Source organism: Saccopteryx leptura, chromosome 3 (genome assembly GCF_036850995.1).
Source record: "Saccopteryx leptura isolate mSacLep1 chromosome 3, mSacLep1_pri_phased_curated, whole genome shotgun sequence".
Lineage (NCBI taxonomy): Eukaryota > Metazoa > Chordata > Mammalia > Chiroptera > Emballonuridae > Saccopteryx > Saccopteryx leptura.
Genome location: NC_089505.1, coordinates 358,113,734 through 358,132,152, shown reverse-complemented (window position 1 = coordinate 358,132,152; position 18,419 = coordinate 358,113,734). Strand labels below are relative to the sequence as shown.

Sequence of the window (18,419 nt, the reverse complement as noted above, 5' to 3'; positions counted from 1 at the left end):
TAGTTTTCAAAGAAAAAAAACAAAGAGCGGTAATAAAGGTAAGGACCTCTGAAAGTTCTCTCATCCTCAAAAGCTTTGAGAACCCTGGCAAAACCAGCTATTTCAGAACTCTGCTAATTAACTGAAAGCTTGCACCAACCTGAGGAGCATTTACTCATAAAGAAGGCTGAATCTTGGCAAGAACAGCAAGCATCGTGGCCTCTGTAACTTGCATTATTCCTGTTTTCATGCTACCTGTAACCTCTGCATTCGTCTTGAAACCCAATAGCCGGGCAGCCAATGTGGGGAGCAAAACAGAGCTGGAGCTCCTTCAAACCCCCATTCCCGACAACAGTCATCATTTAACCTGCCCAATGGTTCCGAAACACCCCATTCCCAAGTCTGTCCTTATTTGACCTGACTCGGAATTCAACTACTTTGAAAAGCCTTTTCCCGGAGACATTTGTTGAACACCATCGGAGGAAACTGCTGAATATATTGGCTGCCTGAGGCAGTGGATAAACCGGTAGAAACAGGCTAATCAGAAAGCTTTATAGGCAAAGCCGGGAACTGATGTCCACAGAAGGCTCTGGAGAGCTCTGACAGATCCCTGGGACCACAGAAGGCCAAGTGCACCTGTGAGAATGTGCACATGCCAAGGGCTATGTGAAAGCTCAGATCCGAGAAGGCCCTGGGCTGTCAACTCCCGTGAACTGAGGTTTGGCACAATCAGGAAGTGAAATCTAACAGAGTTGTAAACTACGTAATGTTCAAAGGCATCCCCAACATGCTGTACACAGAGCCCCTTGGCAAGGCTAGAGGCTGGCTGCTTCAAGGCACCTAAGGAAATCTCTGTCCAATCACTAAGCTACCTGAGCAGGGTCTTAAGTGGCTACATATGGCAAAGGCTAGAGACTACAGAATTAATTCAGAAAAGTCACTAAGCAAAGAAACAATAAGAAACTCTGGGGAGGGAGGAGAATCTGATTTGCCACATTATATTTATTTAAAATATCTCATTTTCAAGAGAAAAATTACATGACGTATTCAAAACCAAAAAATACGGCCCTCCATACTTTGAATAGATATTAACCACATGATCTCCTAAGAAGATATAATAATGGCCAATAAACATATGAAAAGATGTTTGACACCACTCATCATAAGGGAAAGGCAAATCATAACCACAATAAAATACCACTTCACATCTACTATGTGTATGGCTGTAATCTAAAGAACAGACAGTAACAACTCTTCATGAGAATGAAGAGAAACTGGGACTCTATACTCCTTATCTCTAAGAGACATAAAAATATATGTCCAAACAAAAAGTTGTATGTGAATACTCATAGCAGCACTACTCACCACAGTCAAAAAGTGAAAACAACCCAAATATCCACCAGCCGATGAATGGATGAAAAATGTGATCTGTCTATACAATGGAACACTCATTCAGCTATTCAAGTACTGACTCAAGCTACAACATGAATGAACCTTGAAAATATTAGGCTACCTGAAAAAAACCATCACAAAAACCCCACAAATTGCATCATTTCAGGCAAATCCAGAGACAGAAAGTAAATCAGGGGGCAGGGGACCCAGATGAGTGCTAGTGGGGACAGTGGTGGGGGTGGCGAGAAGAGCAAACAGTACCATGAAGAGTTAAGTTAGGAAAGCAGAGTACCAAATGTTCATAGCAAATGTTCTCATTTATCCTTATTGATGACATTAGCAGTTATTTCTTGACTGAGGGATTTTTTTTTCTAGTTTTCTATCTATTGGCAGCATAATTACCGTGTAATTAATTAAAAATAAAAATGTTTGACCTGACTTAGAATTCAACTACATACTTCAAAAAACCTTTTTCCTGGAGACATCTGTTGAACACCATCAGACGCAAATCAAATTTGGCATGAAAAACTTCTACTACTTGTATTTATTACCACCCATTTTACTAAATAATAGTTATTAATATTCTACAGAATATACTTTGAAATTCCTAGCTACTCTGCGAGGCAGAGACCTAATAATTTGTAACTAATCTACCCAGGGACAATTTCTGAGACATAACACTGTAGTTACTGGTTAAAAAATAAATGCAGAGACTATATATGGGTGAAGAAGTTAATTGCCAAATGTTGGAAACCACTTCAATTACCAACAACGAAAAAGAAGTTTAAGTTTCAGCTCATCCAGCGTCCCCAGAAATGACGACTACAAAGAGAAGCAGCCATTTAGAAAAAGAATTTTATTAAGTGAAAAAAAAAGCCCCACAAACTGCGTTCAGACATTTTGACTACCTTACCATCTTGGATGACACTATGCTTTTCTTAAAAAGAAAACAAATAATATGAACATTAAAAAACTGAATAAATACTGTCTAAAAAGAGTTGGTATTAGAAATAGCTGATTTATACCTTCTCATAAAGTCTTTTTTGTGATTCGAGTTCCAAATGTCTCATTTCTAGGTCTTTGGCTGTGGTAGCAATTTCTTGATCTCTCATTTGTACCTATGGTAAAAAAAAAACCACACTGAATAACAAAAAGATTTTGGTTTAATACATTCAGTAATCTTGTAATCTGAACACCCCACTCCAAGTATTTTTTTTTTTTTTGTATTTTTCTGAAGCTGGAAACGGGGAGAGACAGTCAGACAGACTCCCGCATGTGCCTGACCGGGATCCACCCGGCACGCCCACCAGGGGGCGACGCAATGCCCACCAGGGGGTGATGTTCTGCCCCTCCGGGGCGTCGCTCTGTTGTGACCAGAGCCACTCTAGCGCGTGGGGCAGAGGCCAAGGAGCCATCCCCAGCGCCCGGGCCATCTTTGCTCCAATGGAGCCTTGGCTGTGGGAGGGGAAGAGAGAGACAGAGAGGAAGGAGAGGGGGAGGGGTGGAGAAGCAGATGGGCGCTTCTCCTGTGTGCCCTGGCCGGGAATCAAACCTGGGACTTCTGCATGCCAGGCCGACGCTCTACCACTGAGCCAATCGGCCAGGGCCACTCCAAGTATTTGAAATAACAGGTATTGGGTTTTTGTGAAACTAGAGTAATTGACATTATGTTAACATTCACTGCGAAATCTAGGAATGGAGTCTGAGTTAAAGTTAAGCTTAATTTTCTAAACTGAAAGCACAATTACCATATGCTCCTCTACCCAGACTGGGAGAACAGATGGCAGATTCTCACCATATTATATTTGCCAATATTATGAGTTAGAAAAACTTGAGCAATTTAAATTTGCAGTGGATAAAAATATAGAATGTTTAAGCTTCTTAAATGTAACATTTATTTAATGTTCTTTTTGATTAAACTTCTGTACTTTTATAAATTTAGTTTGGCACTAGTAACTTCCAAGTTTAAATATATCTGGGGCCACTCAACCTGTGTAAGTTCTGCTTAGACTCAGTTCCTTTAAAGTTCATCTTCTCCAAAATTTGATTATGTGTAAGCTTTTCACTCCTATTCACTAGAGCAGGGGTCCCCAAACTTTTTACACAGGGGGCCAGTTCACTGTCCCTCAGACCGTTGGAGGGCCGGACTATAAAAAAAACTATGAACAAATCCCTATGCACATATCTTATTTTAAAGTAAAAAAACAAAACGGAAGTAGTACTGTACGTGAGTGATGACGCGCTTTGCAGCACTGCCACATACAGTACTCCAGGACTCACTGACCACCAATGAAAGAGGTGCCCCTTCTAGAAGTGTGGCAGGGGCTGGATAAATGGCCTCAGGGGGCCACAGTTTGGGGACCCGTGCACTAGAGGGTTTGGGACAAGCACTCTTTAAATAGAGACTCTTAGAAACTGTCTTAAATACTCAGATGCCTCAAGTCTCCACTATTTAGGAGTTAAAATACACATGATATGTTTCAGAAAAACAACCAAACAAATTATAACCCATCAGCCATCTAACCCCATTGATTTATTCTGTAAACATTTAGCAATAGCCTTACTACTTGCATTTGCAAGGCAAAGTGTTAGATATCGTAAAGGTAAAAGACAGATCATCAATTCCCCACAAGAGGAGAAAGAGAGTAGTAATGAGAATACAGTGGGATGTGACAGAAGGACATACAGCCAGTGAGTCAGAAAACATGGACCGGCAACAAGTTCAACCTGCGTGGGTTACTGGGAAAGCAGCTAGCTCAAAGGTGGGGATCCTGGAGTCAATGAGCAGGAGGAGTATAAAGCCAACAGGTGGAGGAGAGGTTTGGCATCGCAAATGATGCTTTTTAGGAACCTCGATCACAGAAGCTCTCCTGCGTATGCATTTTCAGGGATGCAAACAGCCAGAGCCCAACCAGATCACCGCTGTTTGCTGCTAACAGATGTCCGTAGTCACCTGTACGTGTCACTCTGGACTCGAGCAGTCTTTCTTGCTGCTGCCTGAACTGTGAGCAGGTTCAGAGCTTGTAGGTAGAGCGCAGAGCATTCACCTAGCAGCTGTGGCTGACGCAATGCTGTGAGAACACTCCAGCTCCCGGAACGCTCCTGGGCACACCCAGGAGGGAGCTCGCCCTCTGTATGGAAATGACTCAGCCCAGCCAGGCAGCCTCCTGACCTTTTTTTGGCCATTTGTCCTACTATAACATCCTATTGGCTGAACCCATGTATACAAGCTAGTTTACTTCCTGAGTAAAGTGGATCTGCGTCACTGAACCTGGTCCCCGGAGTCGGGTCTCTGCGTCTCCGTCATCCTCACCCCCAGTGGGCCTTGTCCACAGAGCTCACTGGCAGAATCAGGAGACAGAAAAGTAGGCAGAGGCCAGATCATACCACTGAACGACCAAAAAATTGTCTTCCATTATTTCAAAGGGGTAACAGTTAACTTACAGGTGAAGGAGAATAAATGAACAGGCTGTACGAGTCCTGAGATCAGAATAACAAACCTTTCTCAGGATTTCATCATCCAGCCGCCTCAGCTCCATCTCCTGCTGGTCTTGCTGCAGCCTCAGAACGCGCCGTCGGGCGGCGTCCTCTAAGCGCATCTCCTTCATTTTCAGCTCCCTTTTCATGGCGGCCAGTCTGAAACGCAAAACAGGTGTCTCAGGGAACAAGTGAAAACATCCTCCAATGCTGACTTACATGGAAAAATCTTACATTTCCCAACAATGAAGGGCCCAGCACCCACTTCGGTGCACTTCCCTAATTCAATGGGTGCCACGGCAACCCAGCTTTATTTATAGTCTAGAAATGAAAGATGCCCAGTGACAAGACACGCTGCATTCATGGAGACAAGGGGTCACGTGCAACAAGCGCTCCTTCTCATATACACGCTCTTCTTAACAGCTGTACTACCCAGACCACCTCCACACCACGGACACCTCCATCTGAAGGAAGAATGCCGAAAAGTGCTCCAATGTTACCCGAGATCAGACTTACTCTCTTAGAATGAGAGTGGGCTAGTTCAGTAACTCTTTTTAACCCATACTGGAAGTGAGTTTAGTAAAGTCACACCCGAGAAACAGAATCAATAAACATTTCCCCAACAATGAGGCTTAGTCACAATGCTCATCCCATCGTCTTCATTAATCTCAACATTTTTGTCTGAATCAGCGTTCAGTACTTCTTTCCCTACCCTCCAAAGTATGAAATGCAGAGTGACATAATCATGTGATGTTTCAATTTTCAGGTAACACAGATATGTCTGAAACGTAATTTAAAAACTTATGCTCCACCTAGGGTACTTCAGCCAGTCTCGTGACACAGAGCATTTCTGCCCACTGGAGATTCATGTTTCTAACACCCCGGGTACTTCAGCCAGCCTCGTGACACAGAGCATTTCTGCCCACTGGAGATTCACACTTCTAACACCCCGGGTACTTCAGCCAGCCTCGTGACACAGAGCATTTCTGCCCACTGGAGAGTCACGATTCTAACACCCCGGGTACTTCAGCCAGCCTCGTGACACAGAGCATTTCTGCCCACTGGAGAGTCATGTTTCTAACACCCAGGGTACTTCAGCCAGCCTCGTCACACAGAGCATTTCTGCCCACTGGAGAGTCATGTTTCTAACACCCTGGGTACTTCAGCCAGCCTCGTGACACAGAGCATTTCTGCCCACTGGAGAGTCATGTTTCTAACACCCAGGGTACTTCAGCCAGCCTCGTGACACAGAGCATTTCTGCCCACTGGAGAGTCACACTTCTAACACCCAGGGTACTTCAGCCAGCCTCGTGACACAGAGCAATTCTGCCCACTGGAGAGTCATGTTTCTAACACCCAGGGTACTTCAGCCAGCCTCGTGACACAGAGCATTTCTGCCCACTGGAGAGTCATGTTTCTAACACCCCGGGTACTTCAGCCAGCCTCGTCACACAGAGCATTTCTGCCCACTGGAGAGTCACGATTCTAACACTCAGGGTACTTCAGCCAGCCTCGTGACACAGAGCATTTCTAACACTGTCCTCCCAGGTCCACCTGTACTACCTCTGAATAATCAGTGCAGTTCTATCACAGTCAGGATAGTTTTAGAATTACAGTGGTCCCTCGTCTATCGTGGGGGTTGGGTTCTAGAACCCCCTGCGATAGGCGAAAATCTGCGAAGTAGAGACCTTATATTTATTTTATTATTTATATATATAATATTTTAAGGCTTTATAAACCCTCCCCACACTCTTATAAACCTTTCTCACATTGTTATTAACCTTTCCCACACTTAAGTTCCTTATTTTACCACAAAAATAATTAACAATTGTTGGGGACCGAATAAATAACCGGTATTTTTGCAATCTGGACAGAGGTGCTGGGCCCAAACCCCACCTCACGTGCCTAGTTAACGAAGAGCTATAGCTGATTCTCATTTGTCTCAGCCATGTTCTCCGGAGGAGGCTGGAAGCTAGTTTCTTATTAGTGTAAAGTAGATTTGGATGTTAGAGTGGGGTTGTCTTTGAGTTGCCTTGGACACTTAATTGAATTGCTGATGGACCACATTTTTTCTATGAATAAAAGTGGATGTGTTTCTGGGAGCAGGCACGTTACAGCTAAGGAACAGTAGAGACTGTTTGCCATGACATCCTCCTGAACCCATCTGTATAAATAAATATATCTTTACCTGTCTATCATTTATTTCAATTCCATCTTTTCCTGTTCAAAGATCCCGTAATAGACTCGTCGTGGCTGGACCGCGACACATAATATATAAAAATACCTACATATCGCAAAATCCCACCATAGAGTGAAAAATCCGCAATACAGAATTAGATATATACACTTTAAAAATCCGTGATACGAGACCGCAAAAAGCGAACCGCGATATGGCGAGGGACAACTGTACAGTTTACTATACGCCATTTTTTGGGAAAAGTGGTATAAACACAGATTTCTTTTTACCAACTTAAATGTTTGCTTGAGGGAAATAGCGCAGCTGGGTAATGCCATACAGAGCATTGTTCCTATAGTGAAGAACGGAAACAGAAACTGTTCAACCAGTGTGTGCGTCCAAATGTCTCCGGGAGAGAAAACAGACCTCTGCCTCTGCTGGGTCAGCCTCTCCTCCTCCTGCAGGAGCAGCTCTCTCCGGGCCTCCTCGGCTCTGCGCAGCAGCTGCTGCTGCTGGTACCACGCTTCGTCCTCCACCCTCTGCTGGTCCACGGCGGCTTGCATGTTCTCAACCACCTGCCTTAAGCAGAGGACACTCATTATTCCGGGAAAATGCAAACAAGAAAACGAATGTAAGACTAAGGACAATCAAAACACATAATATATACCTGATTAATTGTAATTGCTTTACTTCTATATGTAAGAATTAAAAATCTTTACAGATATTTACAGCCTTCAAAGGCTGATTTTACACAAATACTTAATCATAAAAAATTTTCTTGTTTACATTTGTAACAGATTTCGTTTCTATGGAAGAACAATGTTTCCATGATTACCTCTCTCTTAAGTAATCCAACTCATCATTCCTTATTCTCTCTCGCTCCTGCTTCTGGTAGTCCACGATGAACTTCGGGTACTGATTGAAGACGGGGTACTGCCCTTTGGTCAGCGCCACAAAAGCGCCGAGCACGCTCTCTGGGTGAATGTCTGCAGGTGTGGTATCCATGAGACGATAAACTTCTCTAATCACAGCACTTATGTCTAGGTTATTCCGATGGTGAAAAAAGTACTGTAAGGAAACTTTGTGTTTAAATTCAGTCTGCCTAACAAAGCAATTACAGGTAGAATTAAAACAGTGAACTAAAATGTAAATGTGAATTTATCTTCAAGAGGATTTTTTTTTCAAATCCACTGAAGCTTTTCTTGGCCCAAGTGTTAAGGTGAAAATCCAATTCTGTGTTTTTTGAAAGTAAAAAAGTTTCACAACCATATTATAAACTTCTGAAATACTTTAAAATTTTAACTCAAAATGAAGGCTCCCTGTGTAACAGAAGACGTATGCTTCAACAACGGAACAAATACTTCTACTTGGATTTTTTCCCTTCAAAATCCAAAATAAAGAAATTTGAAAAAAATTAGCCTTTGAAAATAAATTAGCTTGATTTTTAAAAAATATCTGAAATGTTTCCACATTATCTCCTTGTCCTGCTGCAGATCCTACTCATACAGGGTGGGCAGAGGAGGGTTTCCAGTTGTTCTTATGGAAGGTAACGCCAACAATTAATAAGCAACAATACAAGAATAAACTTCCCTGTTTTGCGTATTCACAACTGTAAAGCTACTTTTGACTCACCCTGTATACAGTGGCCCCCTATATACATATTTATCTTGTGAAAATAAAGTGTAATATGACAGGGACCACAATAATAAGTAACAACTAACTAAACAAAACCCAATTTAATTCACCCTGTCTACCAGAAGATCCTCCCCTTTAAAACCCGCCTCTGATGCTTTCAGCCACTGTCCTGGAATTTCAAAGGCTATTTCCCAGCCTCAAATTCCCATCATTACCGTTCTGCACACGTCACAGTGTCCACATATCACAGACCAGGTGGTCACTGTGGTAAGATCATGGACGGACTGAACCCAATTGTTAAATATCATTTACATAGGCAAAAAAAAGTACAAAACTCCCATAGTATCATGGTTCTTTTCTGAAACTATAATGTTAAGACTGTCTGCTGTAATTGCCTGGTGAATTGTCTACAAACTATGAAAAGGCACAGATGTGGTATAACTTGCTCATGAGGGAATTTACCTCAAAATCGTCTTTAAGATTACAGCTGAGCAGAGGCGCTCTAGAACATAGGTTGTAGGCTACAACGGTCATCAGGAGGAACGAAGGATGGTTGGAAAAGACATTGTCAAATAATTTGAGCCACTCCTCTCTTGTCAGTACTTCTGAGAACACCGTTTCGAGAAGAGGCCATGCATACACCTAAAGTGAATAAGAAAGGATTCATTAGTTTTCTAGGGAAAAGTCATAGCATGTCACAGCTAATACTGGCTTACGTTTGCTTTAATTACAATTATTAAAAACATAATTATGAAAAGAACTACCTTAATTTGGACCCTCTTTACAGACTTTCAGGAAAGCAGTTTAATGAGGAAAAAGAATGAAATACTGTTAAAAACCCAACGTTTTTTATTATAATCTTTTAAGAAAATAATGTTTTCCTTATGTCAGGGCCAATGTAAGCTTCCAACACAAGTTGTGTTAGTCTAAGAACCTGACGCTTCTTACCTGAGAAGTTACACCGTGCTCTGTGAAGTGCTGTAGCAGCTCCTTGTCATGAAACGCCAGGACGTTTTCTATCATACTAAGAATATTGATTGGAGGATTAGGAAAATACTCAAACCAGTGTTGACACCAATTGACTACAAAGAAAAAAAAATTACCAATTCTTAAACATATCCACTCTTCATGTCCTCCACATGCCAGTTAATAAAGAAAGAAATGTAACTTTAAATTCTAGAACAAAAGGCTTAAGAATGGCATAATATTAACATAATATTTTAGGTTAATAGAAATTTGCCAATTTCTTCAGGGCAAATAAACAAAATTTCCCAAAGCACTCCCGATCCTAGCTACAAGGCACTTTGCTGTTGATTTGTTTCTGATAGTTAAAAGAAAATTATTTGTTAAATTTATTGGGGTGATATTGGTTAATAAAATTACATAGCTTTCAGGTGCATGATTCTGTAATACATTATCTGTCTACAGGGGGTCCTTAGGTTTTGAGTTTACAATGCTCACTCTCATAAAAACTTAAAAAATTTGAGACATGTTTCAACTTACGCCATTAATGTCACACTTACATGGGTGACCTAGTTTGGTTGCGCAGCGGAAGGATACGCAGTAATGCGGCCAATGAGTGAGGGAGCTGGCGTCCCCCAGTACACCTATCTTCGCCATTTCGAACTGTTAAAAGCACAAGTGTTCCATTTGTGTTACTCTAGGGTGTGTTTCGACTTACACCAAAATTCGGGTAATGTCACTGTCATAGGAATAGAAGTGTGTCGTAACCCAAGGACCCCCTGTATCGCATTGTGTGCTCACCACCCCAAGTCAAGTCTCCTTCCATCACCCTTTATCTCCCCTTCACCCTCCTCTACCTCCCCCCACACCTCTGATTTCTTTTCCTTTAAAAATAAAACCCTTAGTGTTATTGGCAGGGCAAACTAGTATAACCCTTTTGGGGAATCAGTTAGAAAATGCTTATTTTATGACCTAATAATACCAATTCTGGGAATCCACCCAAAAGAAATTATTATAAATATCTGCATATGAAGATAGTTATAACATGCTACTTTTAATAGGTAAAAATTAGAAACAACCTAAATGTCCAACAATAGATTAAATTAGTACATGCATATTATGGAATATTACAGTCAATAAAATGTTTATAAAATTTATAAAAATAAATGTATATAACACATTAAATAAAAGTATGATTATAAAAATAAAAAACAGTCTTAAAAGTGAAAAAAATTAGGAAAACCCCCCAGAAGTCTAGCAGTTGGGAAAGAGAGAAACTATAGTATACCTGAAGGTGAAATATATTATGTAGTCAATAAATTATGTTTTCAAGAATAGTTAATGATTTTGGGGAAATGCTCTTGTAAAAAATTCACTAATATCAAAGATGATCTCTGGGGAAGAAAAATATTAGTAGGTTTTCTTTTCTTTTGTATATTTTCCTATATTTTCTCCAATGATCGGTAAAAATTTATCAAAGCAAATATGATACATTGTAATAAAGTGAAAGAAAAGATGTCAAGAGAAATAGTCACAAAATGTATGCTTGGATCTTTTTAGCTCCACCTTCATAATTTTATTGTTACAATTAAGTGCTTACTTCCTTTCTCCTGTGTACAAGAAAAACACTTGAAGTAATTTTAAAAATACATAACAAATTGGTTATTTTTGTTCAAACAATGTATAACTGGGTCCAGTTTATGAACTGTTTGATCTGATTTTACTAACATGAAAAGGTTGACTCGCTTTCCCAGCCGAGGACGATGCTGACGAGCAATGAACACAGTGGCTTGAAATACAGGCCACAGAGTCTGCCTGCCGGGGTCAGATCCTTGCTCTGCCACCCACTTACCTGGAACGAAAGCTCTCTGTGCCCCAGTCTCCTCATCCATAAAAGGGGACAACACCACCACCTACTTCATAGGCTTGTTGTAAGGACTAATGAGTTAAGACAAAACACAGAGAAGGGTCTCGGCACAGAGAGCTCTCAGATGTCAGCTGCAGACGATGGGAGAGCAGCTAGCACTAGCTACAACAGGTGTGTGTTGTGTGCTAAATGCCTTACATAGACAGGTACCATCGTCCTACAACAAATCACCGACTTGCAGTAAAGCATCTGATTCCTCCTTTTATTTTATTTTTTTATTTTTCTGAAGCTGGAAACGGGGAGAGACAGTCAGACAGACTCCCGCATGCGCCCGACCGGGATCCACCCGGCACGCCCACCAGGGGCGATGCTCTGCCGTGACCAGAGCCACTCTAGCGCCTGGGGCAGAGGCCAAGGTGCCATCCCCAGCACCCAGGCCATCTTTGCTCCAATGGAGCCTCGGCTGCGGGAGGGGAAGAGAGAGACAGAGAGGAAGGAGAGGGGGAGGGGTGGAGAAGCAGATGGGCGCTTCTCCTGTGTGCCCTGGCCGGGAATCAAACCCGGGTCCCCCACACGCCAGGCCGACGCTCTACCGCTGAGCCAACCGGCCAGGGCCTGCCTCCTTCTTACTAACAACATTTAGCCTATGGCAGTATCTTCATCCAACTTTTCTTGTAAGTAGTTAAGCATAAATGTCTGCACTATCCACTTTACACTCTGTATCTGATTGTTTCACACTAGAATTATTAAATGTTGCAAAGGTGCAGAAATATCAGGAAAAAGTCTAAGACTCTGCTCTTGGCTTCTATTTAATACTTATTTACTTACTTATGAGAGTAGCAACAACTTCAAAACAGAGGAGTTGGTTGTTCTGGAATAATTTTACGAATGGAAATGCCAGAAGGGGAAGGTATGGGGTGTCACTGAAGATGGCAGACCAGTGAGCCAATGCAGATAGGGTTCTGTGGGTAAAACAAGGAAATCAAGACCAGAAAACACTTTATTATTAAAATTTACTTGAATACAGAAGGTACAGTCGCTGAAAAGTCTCCCTCCTACCCCTTTCATCCAGCTCACCTCCCCAGAACCACTGTTGAAAGTATAACTCTTTAAAACAACCAAACAAACAAACAAACACAGCCTGACCAGGCGGTGGCACAGCGGGTAGAGCGTCGGACTGAGATGCGGAAGGACCCAGGTTCGAGACCCCGAGGTCGCCAGCTTGAGCGTGGGCTCACCTGGCTTGAGCAAAAAAAAAAGCTCACCAGCTTGGACCCAAGGTCGCTGGCTCAAAGCAAGGGGTTACTCGGTCTGCTGAAGGCCCACGGTCAAGGCACATATGAGAAGGCAATCAATGAATAGCTAAGGTGTGGCAACGAAAAACTGATGATTGATGCTTCTCATCTCTCTCCGTTCCTGTCTGTCTGTCCCTATCTATCCAGCTCTCTCTCTCTCTCTGTCCTTGTAAAAAACAAACAAACAAACACAAATGGTGGTACATTACCAATATTGTTTTGCATCTTGTATTTTTACATAATAGTATCTTGGAAAGAGTTCCTATCATTATATTTAGAGCTTCTTGATATTTTACAGATATACAAGATCTACCTTAATTTCTTTAACTTGACCCTACTGAGCATTTAAGCGGTTTTCCATCTTTAGTAAACAATGCTCTACTTAATGTCCTCCATATTCTTCATGTGCGAATACAGAGGTGGAGAAATTCCTAGAGCGGAGTTGCCGAGTCAATGCACACGTGTTAGCGATGTCTACAGCCGCTGCCAGGTTACTCTCCACAAGTGTCCATTTTCACTCCCATCAGCAGGTGAATGGACGCCTACTTTCTCACGCTTGTCAACAAATCTTATTATCAACCTTCTTTTCAAATCTTTATGTGGGAAATGGTATTTCAATTTAGTTTTAAAAGTATATATATTTCAAGGTAGTTTAAATTGGCATTTCTTTTATTTTGAAGGAGGTTAAGCATCTTTTCATGTTTAAGATCATTCTGCTGGCCTGACCTGTGGTGGCGCAGTGGATAAAGCGTCGACCTGGAATGCTGAGGTCACCAGTTGGAAACCCTGGTCTTGCCTGGTCAAGGCACATATGGGAGTTGATGCTTCCTGCTCCTCCCCCCTCCTCTAAAATTAAATAAATAAATATTTAAAAAAAAAATCATTCTGATGCTATGAACTCTATGTTCAATACTTCTTTTCTTATAAATTGGTCCTTTTCACACTTACGCCAGCAATCATAGATGTATTAAAGAGATCAGTCTTTTGCCATAGGTTTTGCATATACTGTATTTTCTCAGTTTTATATTATGTCTTTGTATTGGGAATTATTTTACATGTGGAGTTTTTTCCCTGTTTAAATATTAATGTATTTACTTATTGAGATTTTTATTCATATCAGTATCTTCTGGATGTCATGCCTTAGGTATGGGATTATAATTCTCACACATTTACTTTTAATACTTTAAGATTCCCTGCTTCCGCCTGATGGGTGGTGGTGCAGTGGATAAAGCATTGACCTGGAATGGCTGAAACCCTGGGCTTGCCTGGTCAAGGCACATATGGGAGTTGATGCTTCCTGCTCCTCCCCCTGTTCTATCTCTTTCCTCTCTCTCTCTTTCTCTATGTCTCTCTCTCCTCTCTATTTCTCTAATAAAAATGAATTAAAAAAAAATCTAAGAAACACACCTGTGAAATAACAGTATACATTTAAAATAAAAAGATTCGCCTGACCAGGCGGTGGCGCAGTGGATAGAGCATTGGACTGGGATGTGGAGGACCCAGGTTCGACACCCCGAGGTCGCCAGCTTGAGCGCGGGCTCATCTGGTTTGAGCAAAGCTCACCAGCTTGGACCTAAGGTTGCTGGCTTGAGCAAGGGGTTGCTCGGTCTGCTAGAGGCCCATGGTCAAGGCACATATAAGAAAGCAATCAGGACCTGGCCAGTTGGCTCAGCGGTAGAGCGTCGGCCTGGTGTGCGGTGGACCCGGGTTCGATTCCCGGCCAGGGCACACAGGAGAAGCGCCCATTTGCTTCTCCACCCCCCACTCCTTCCTCTCTGTCTCTCTCTTCCCCTCCCGCAGCCAAGGCTCCATTGGAGCAAAGATGGTCTGGGCGCTGGGGATGGCTCCTTGGCCTCTGCCCCAGGCGCTAGAGTGGCTCTGGTCGCGGCAGAGCGACGCCCCAGAGGGGCAGAGCAGGCCTCCCTGGTGGGCAGAGCATCGCCCCTGGTGGGTGTGCCGGGTGGATCCCGGTCGGGTGCATGCAGGAGTCTGTCGGACTGTCTCTCCCCGTTTCCAGCTTCAGAAAAATACAAAAAAAAAAAAAAAAAAAGAAAGCAATCAATGAACAACTAAGGTGTCACAACGAAAAACTAATGATTGATGCTTCTCATCTCTCTCCGTTCCTGTCTGTCTGTCCCTATCTATCCCTCTCTCTGACTCTCTCTCTCTCTGTAAAAAAAAAAAAAAAAAAAGATTCCTCGCTTCCTTTTTAATGTTTTGCTTTGAAATAATTTTAGGCTTACAAAAGTTACAAAAATAGTACAGAGTTCTTTTATACCTTTTGCTCAAATTACTGTAATGTTTAACATCTTGTATAAAGAGAGAACAATTATCAATACTAAGAAATAAACATTGGTATAATACTATTAACTAAATTGCAAACTTTATTCAGATTTCACCATTTTTTCCCACTAATGTAATTTTCCCTGTCATTTTTTCATTTAACTAATCCAGGATGCAACACGCCATTTATTTGTTACCCTCGTCAAAGCTTCTTCCAATGTGAGAGTTCCTTAGTCCCTTATCTTCCATGACATGGACATTTTTGAGAAATACCAGAGTTATTATTAAAGACTGTCTTTCAATTGGGTTTGCCTGATGTCTCATGATTAGACCGAGGTTATAAATTTTTGGCAAAAATACCACAGCAGTAATGGGCAACGTATTGCTAGGTTTTCTTACTGATGATTTAAATTTGAGCACTTGGTTAAGGTGGTGTCCGCTGAGTCTATTATGAAGTTACCATTCTCCCATTTGTGTGAGAAGAACATCTTGGAGGAGATGCACACCCCTGCAATACACTGAACGCACCTCTGTAGCACTCTGAGCAGTTTCCTGCTTTTGATGGGGTATTTCTTCTGAAGGTTGAGAAATGCCATGTGAACACCTTTGTCTAGCAGGCTACTGAACGCAGTGTGATTTTCAGGCAGCTGGAGCAGAGAGCGCCAGATGAACATTCTGAAATAAAAATTTAATTTTTTTAAAAAAGATTTTATTTATTCATTTTAGAAAAGAGAGAGAGAAGGGATGAAGGAGCAGAAAGCATCAACTCCCATATATACACTGACCAGGCAAGCCCAGGGTTTTGAACAAGTGACCTCAGCATTCCAGGTCGATGCTCTATCCACTGAGCAGCCACAGGTTAGGCAAAAATTTAATTTTTACTAAAGAAAAATTTGGGAAGTAAAACTGATTTAACACAAGAGAATTTCAATTTTACCTGTATTTTGTTGGATATTCACCATAGCCTTTTAATAAGATTTGTAAACGTTTTTTGTTTAATCCACCTGACAGTTCATTCTATAAAGAAAAAATACCAATAGATGACATAATCATAAAGCTGAAAAGGTAAACTAGTCCATAGTGACTTTACAACACACAGTAATAAATATTTTTATATCATTAAACTCTACATATACACACACCAACACACACACACACACACACACACACACACACACACAATCTCTTTCCCTTCCCCAACCTACCCCCCAAAGAATTACTCAAAGATAATTACTATCTTTCTTACAAAGTTTTTAAAATGAATACTTAGGTACTCATATCCTTTGTAAATCAAATTGATATCAAACTATATATATTTCTTATAATTTGCTTTTTATATTTTACATACTATAATTATTTTTCTTTCCTTCTAAATACTCTTATAGTTCAGTGTATAGCTCTGTCACATGAATATGATTAGTTACCTACCACTGGGCACTTTAGTTGTTTCTAAATTTTTCTTGAATAAATCACACACACACGGTAACACATATCATCTCAAACAAGGCAAAAAATGCAAATTGGTACATTCTTTTTGAAGAATAATTTGGTTATTACTATAAAAATTTTTTATGTACACACTCTGACTTAAAAAAAGTCCACTTTTACAGATACTTTGAACAAATGTTCAAAGATAAGTGCACAAGGACATCTGCTGCGTCACAGATCATATTAACAGCAGACTGACAATACAACCTGAACGGATCTTCAATCTGTTAGGTGATAAAAGTTACAGAACAGCCCTAAGGTCTGACTGCACTGATGTAAAAATAAAAAGGGTAATATATGCAGATACACATATGTTTATAGATGCACAGCAAACTTCAGGAGAATATCAACAACTATTAACATCAGTAACCTGTGGGGAGTGAGGCCAAGAGGAGGCAGGGAACAGGAGGAAGAAAAGTACACTTTTATTTCTCCCTCTATCACCTCTGTTCCACCCCTGGCTGACCAATACCACAAGCCACAAATGTAATCTAAAATTTTCTAGGAACCACATTAAAAAAGTAAAAAGAAGCAGGTAAACAGAAATTTAATAATATATGTTACTTAACCCAATGCAATAAAAATATTATTTCAACATATAACCAACATAAAATTAGTAATTAAGGTATTTTGCATTGTTTTGCTCTGCTCACACTGTTTTCAACAGCCGGCGTGCACTTCACACACACCGTGCACTCAGCGGAAACCGCACGGCTCAAGGACTCAGCCACGTGTGGCTAGTGGCTCCCACAGTGCATGGAGCGATTCTATTCTGTTGGATTTTTTGTTAAAAAAAAACATAAGCATGTATTCATTTTATCTTAAAAAGTTTAAAAGCATATTATAATTTCAGTTACAACTTTCTTCTCTTTCTGTTATTTTATTTTATTTCCTAAGAGAGGGAAGAGTGATTACAGCCTAGCCAACATGAGACTTGCGTAGACTTGCGTATGCAGAGGCACACAAACAGAAGTTTAATTATGATGGAGTCTTACCTCTTTATTTTCAAGGGTGCCAGTCAGGTCTTGCTTTAATATTCTAGTTTGCAGTTTGGTTTCCCTTGATTTTGGTGGCCGCTGTACTCTTCCTGATGTCACTGTCACCTTAAGATCACTGGAAGTCAGTTTACTCCTTGGCAAATCTTCAATGACTTTCACTAAAGGAGGAGGTGGCTAAAGGGAAAAGAAATCCTTGGGAAATAGACCTGCTAACGTATGATTTATAAACTCTGTTTGGATCAATTTAATAATGTGCCTTAATATATATAATTATTCTTCAGGCAAAGAGTGTAAACAGAATATCCAAGAATGCTCCCTTGGATGTGTTAGTCACGTGGTCACTGACTTTGGTTACAGATTCATTTTCACAAGAGGTGAACCCCCAATACAGAGCCTGCGTAAATAATGAAGACGGTATACATTTATGCATATAGAAAAAAGACGGGAAAAAGTATATGTTTCAAAATCTGAGGACGGTGAAATTTATTTGTTTATCTGTTTCTTTTTATTTTTCTCTGCAATAAGACACTTGTTACTTGACTAAAAAAAGGAGGAACGGGACAAAAAGGAGCAAGTGCACGGCAAAATTCTATAGTAATAGAACATCTGGGCCTCTACTGACGGGGCTGCGGCTTCAGCTTCTTCCTCTGTAAAATGAAACGGTTAGACCAGGTGATCACCGAGGACCGTATTCATGCGGCCGGGATACAGCTCCACACCTGGAAAGGCTGCACCAGACAGTCAGGCTGGGCCACAAGCTGAGGCAGTTTTAGAGAACCCTGAAAGAGGAGTGGGAGGTATACTATACACAAGTAATGCAGGTAACAGATGTGGGCGTGAGCATGGCATCGATGGCAGATGATGAG

At 41.2% G+C, this 18,419-nt stretch overlaps 1 protein-coding gene across 3 annotated transcripts in view; it reads right to left on the bottom strand.

Moving 5' to 3' along the window:
• The window catches only part of TBC1D31 (TBC1 domain family member 31), a 57,853-nt gene that overhangs the window by 11,579 nt on the left and 27,855 nt on the right, over window positions 1-18,419 (bottom strand). For all 3 annotated transcript variants that reach the window (XR_010750499.1, XM_066379425.1, XM_066379426.1), the window contains exons 8-17: window positions 17,551-17,727; window positions 16,005-16,084; window positions 15,596-15,742; window positions 12,318-12,451; window positions 9,608-9,741; window positions 9,122-9,301; window positions 7,860-8,092; window positions 7,451-7,603; window positions 4,872-5,007; window positions 2,397-2,489 (exon numbers count right to left, since the gene is read on the bottom strand). Coding sequence is in view for 2 of the 3 variants with exons in the window: in XM_066379425.1 (XP_066235522.1) it covers window positions 2,397-2,489; window positions 4,872-5,007; window positions 7,451-7,603; window positions 7,860-8,092; window positions 9,122-9,301; window positions 9,608-9,741; window positions 12,318-12,451; window positions 15,596-15,742; window positions 16,005-16,084; window positions 17,551-17,727 (1,467 nt within the window). In the remaining variant the exon portion in view is untranslated. The remainder of the gene's footprint in view (window positions 1-2,396; window positions 2,490-4,871; window positions 5,008-7,450; window positions 7,604-7,859; window positions 8,093-9,121; window positions 9,302-9,607; window positions 9,742-12,317; window positions 12,452-15,595; window positions 15,743-16,004; window positions 16,085-17,550; window positions 17,728-18,419) is intronic.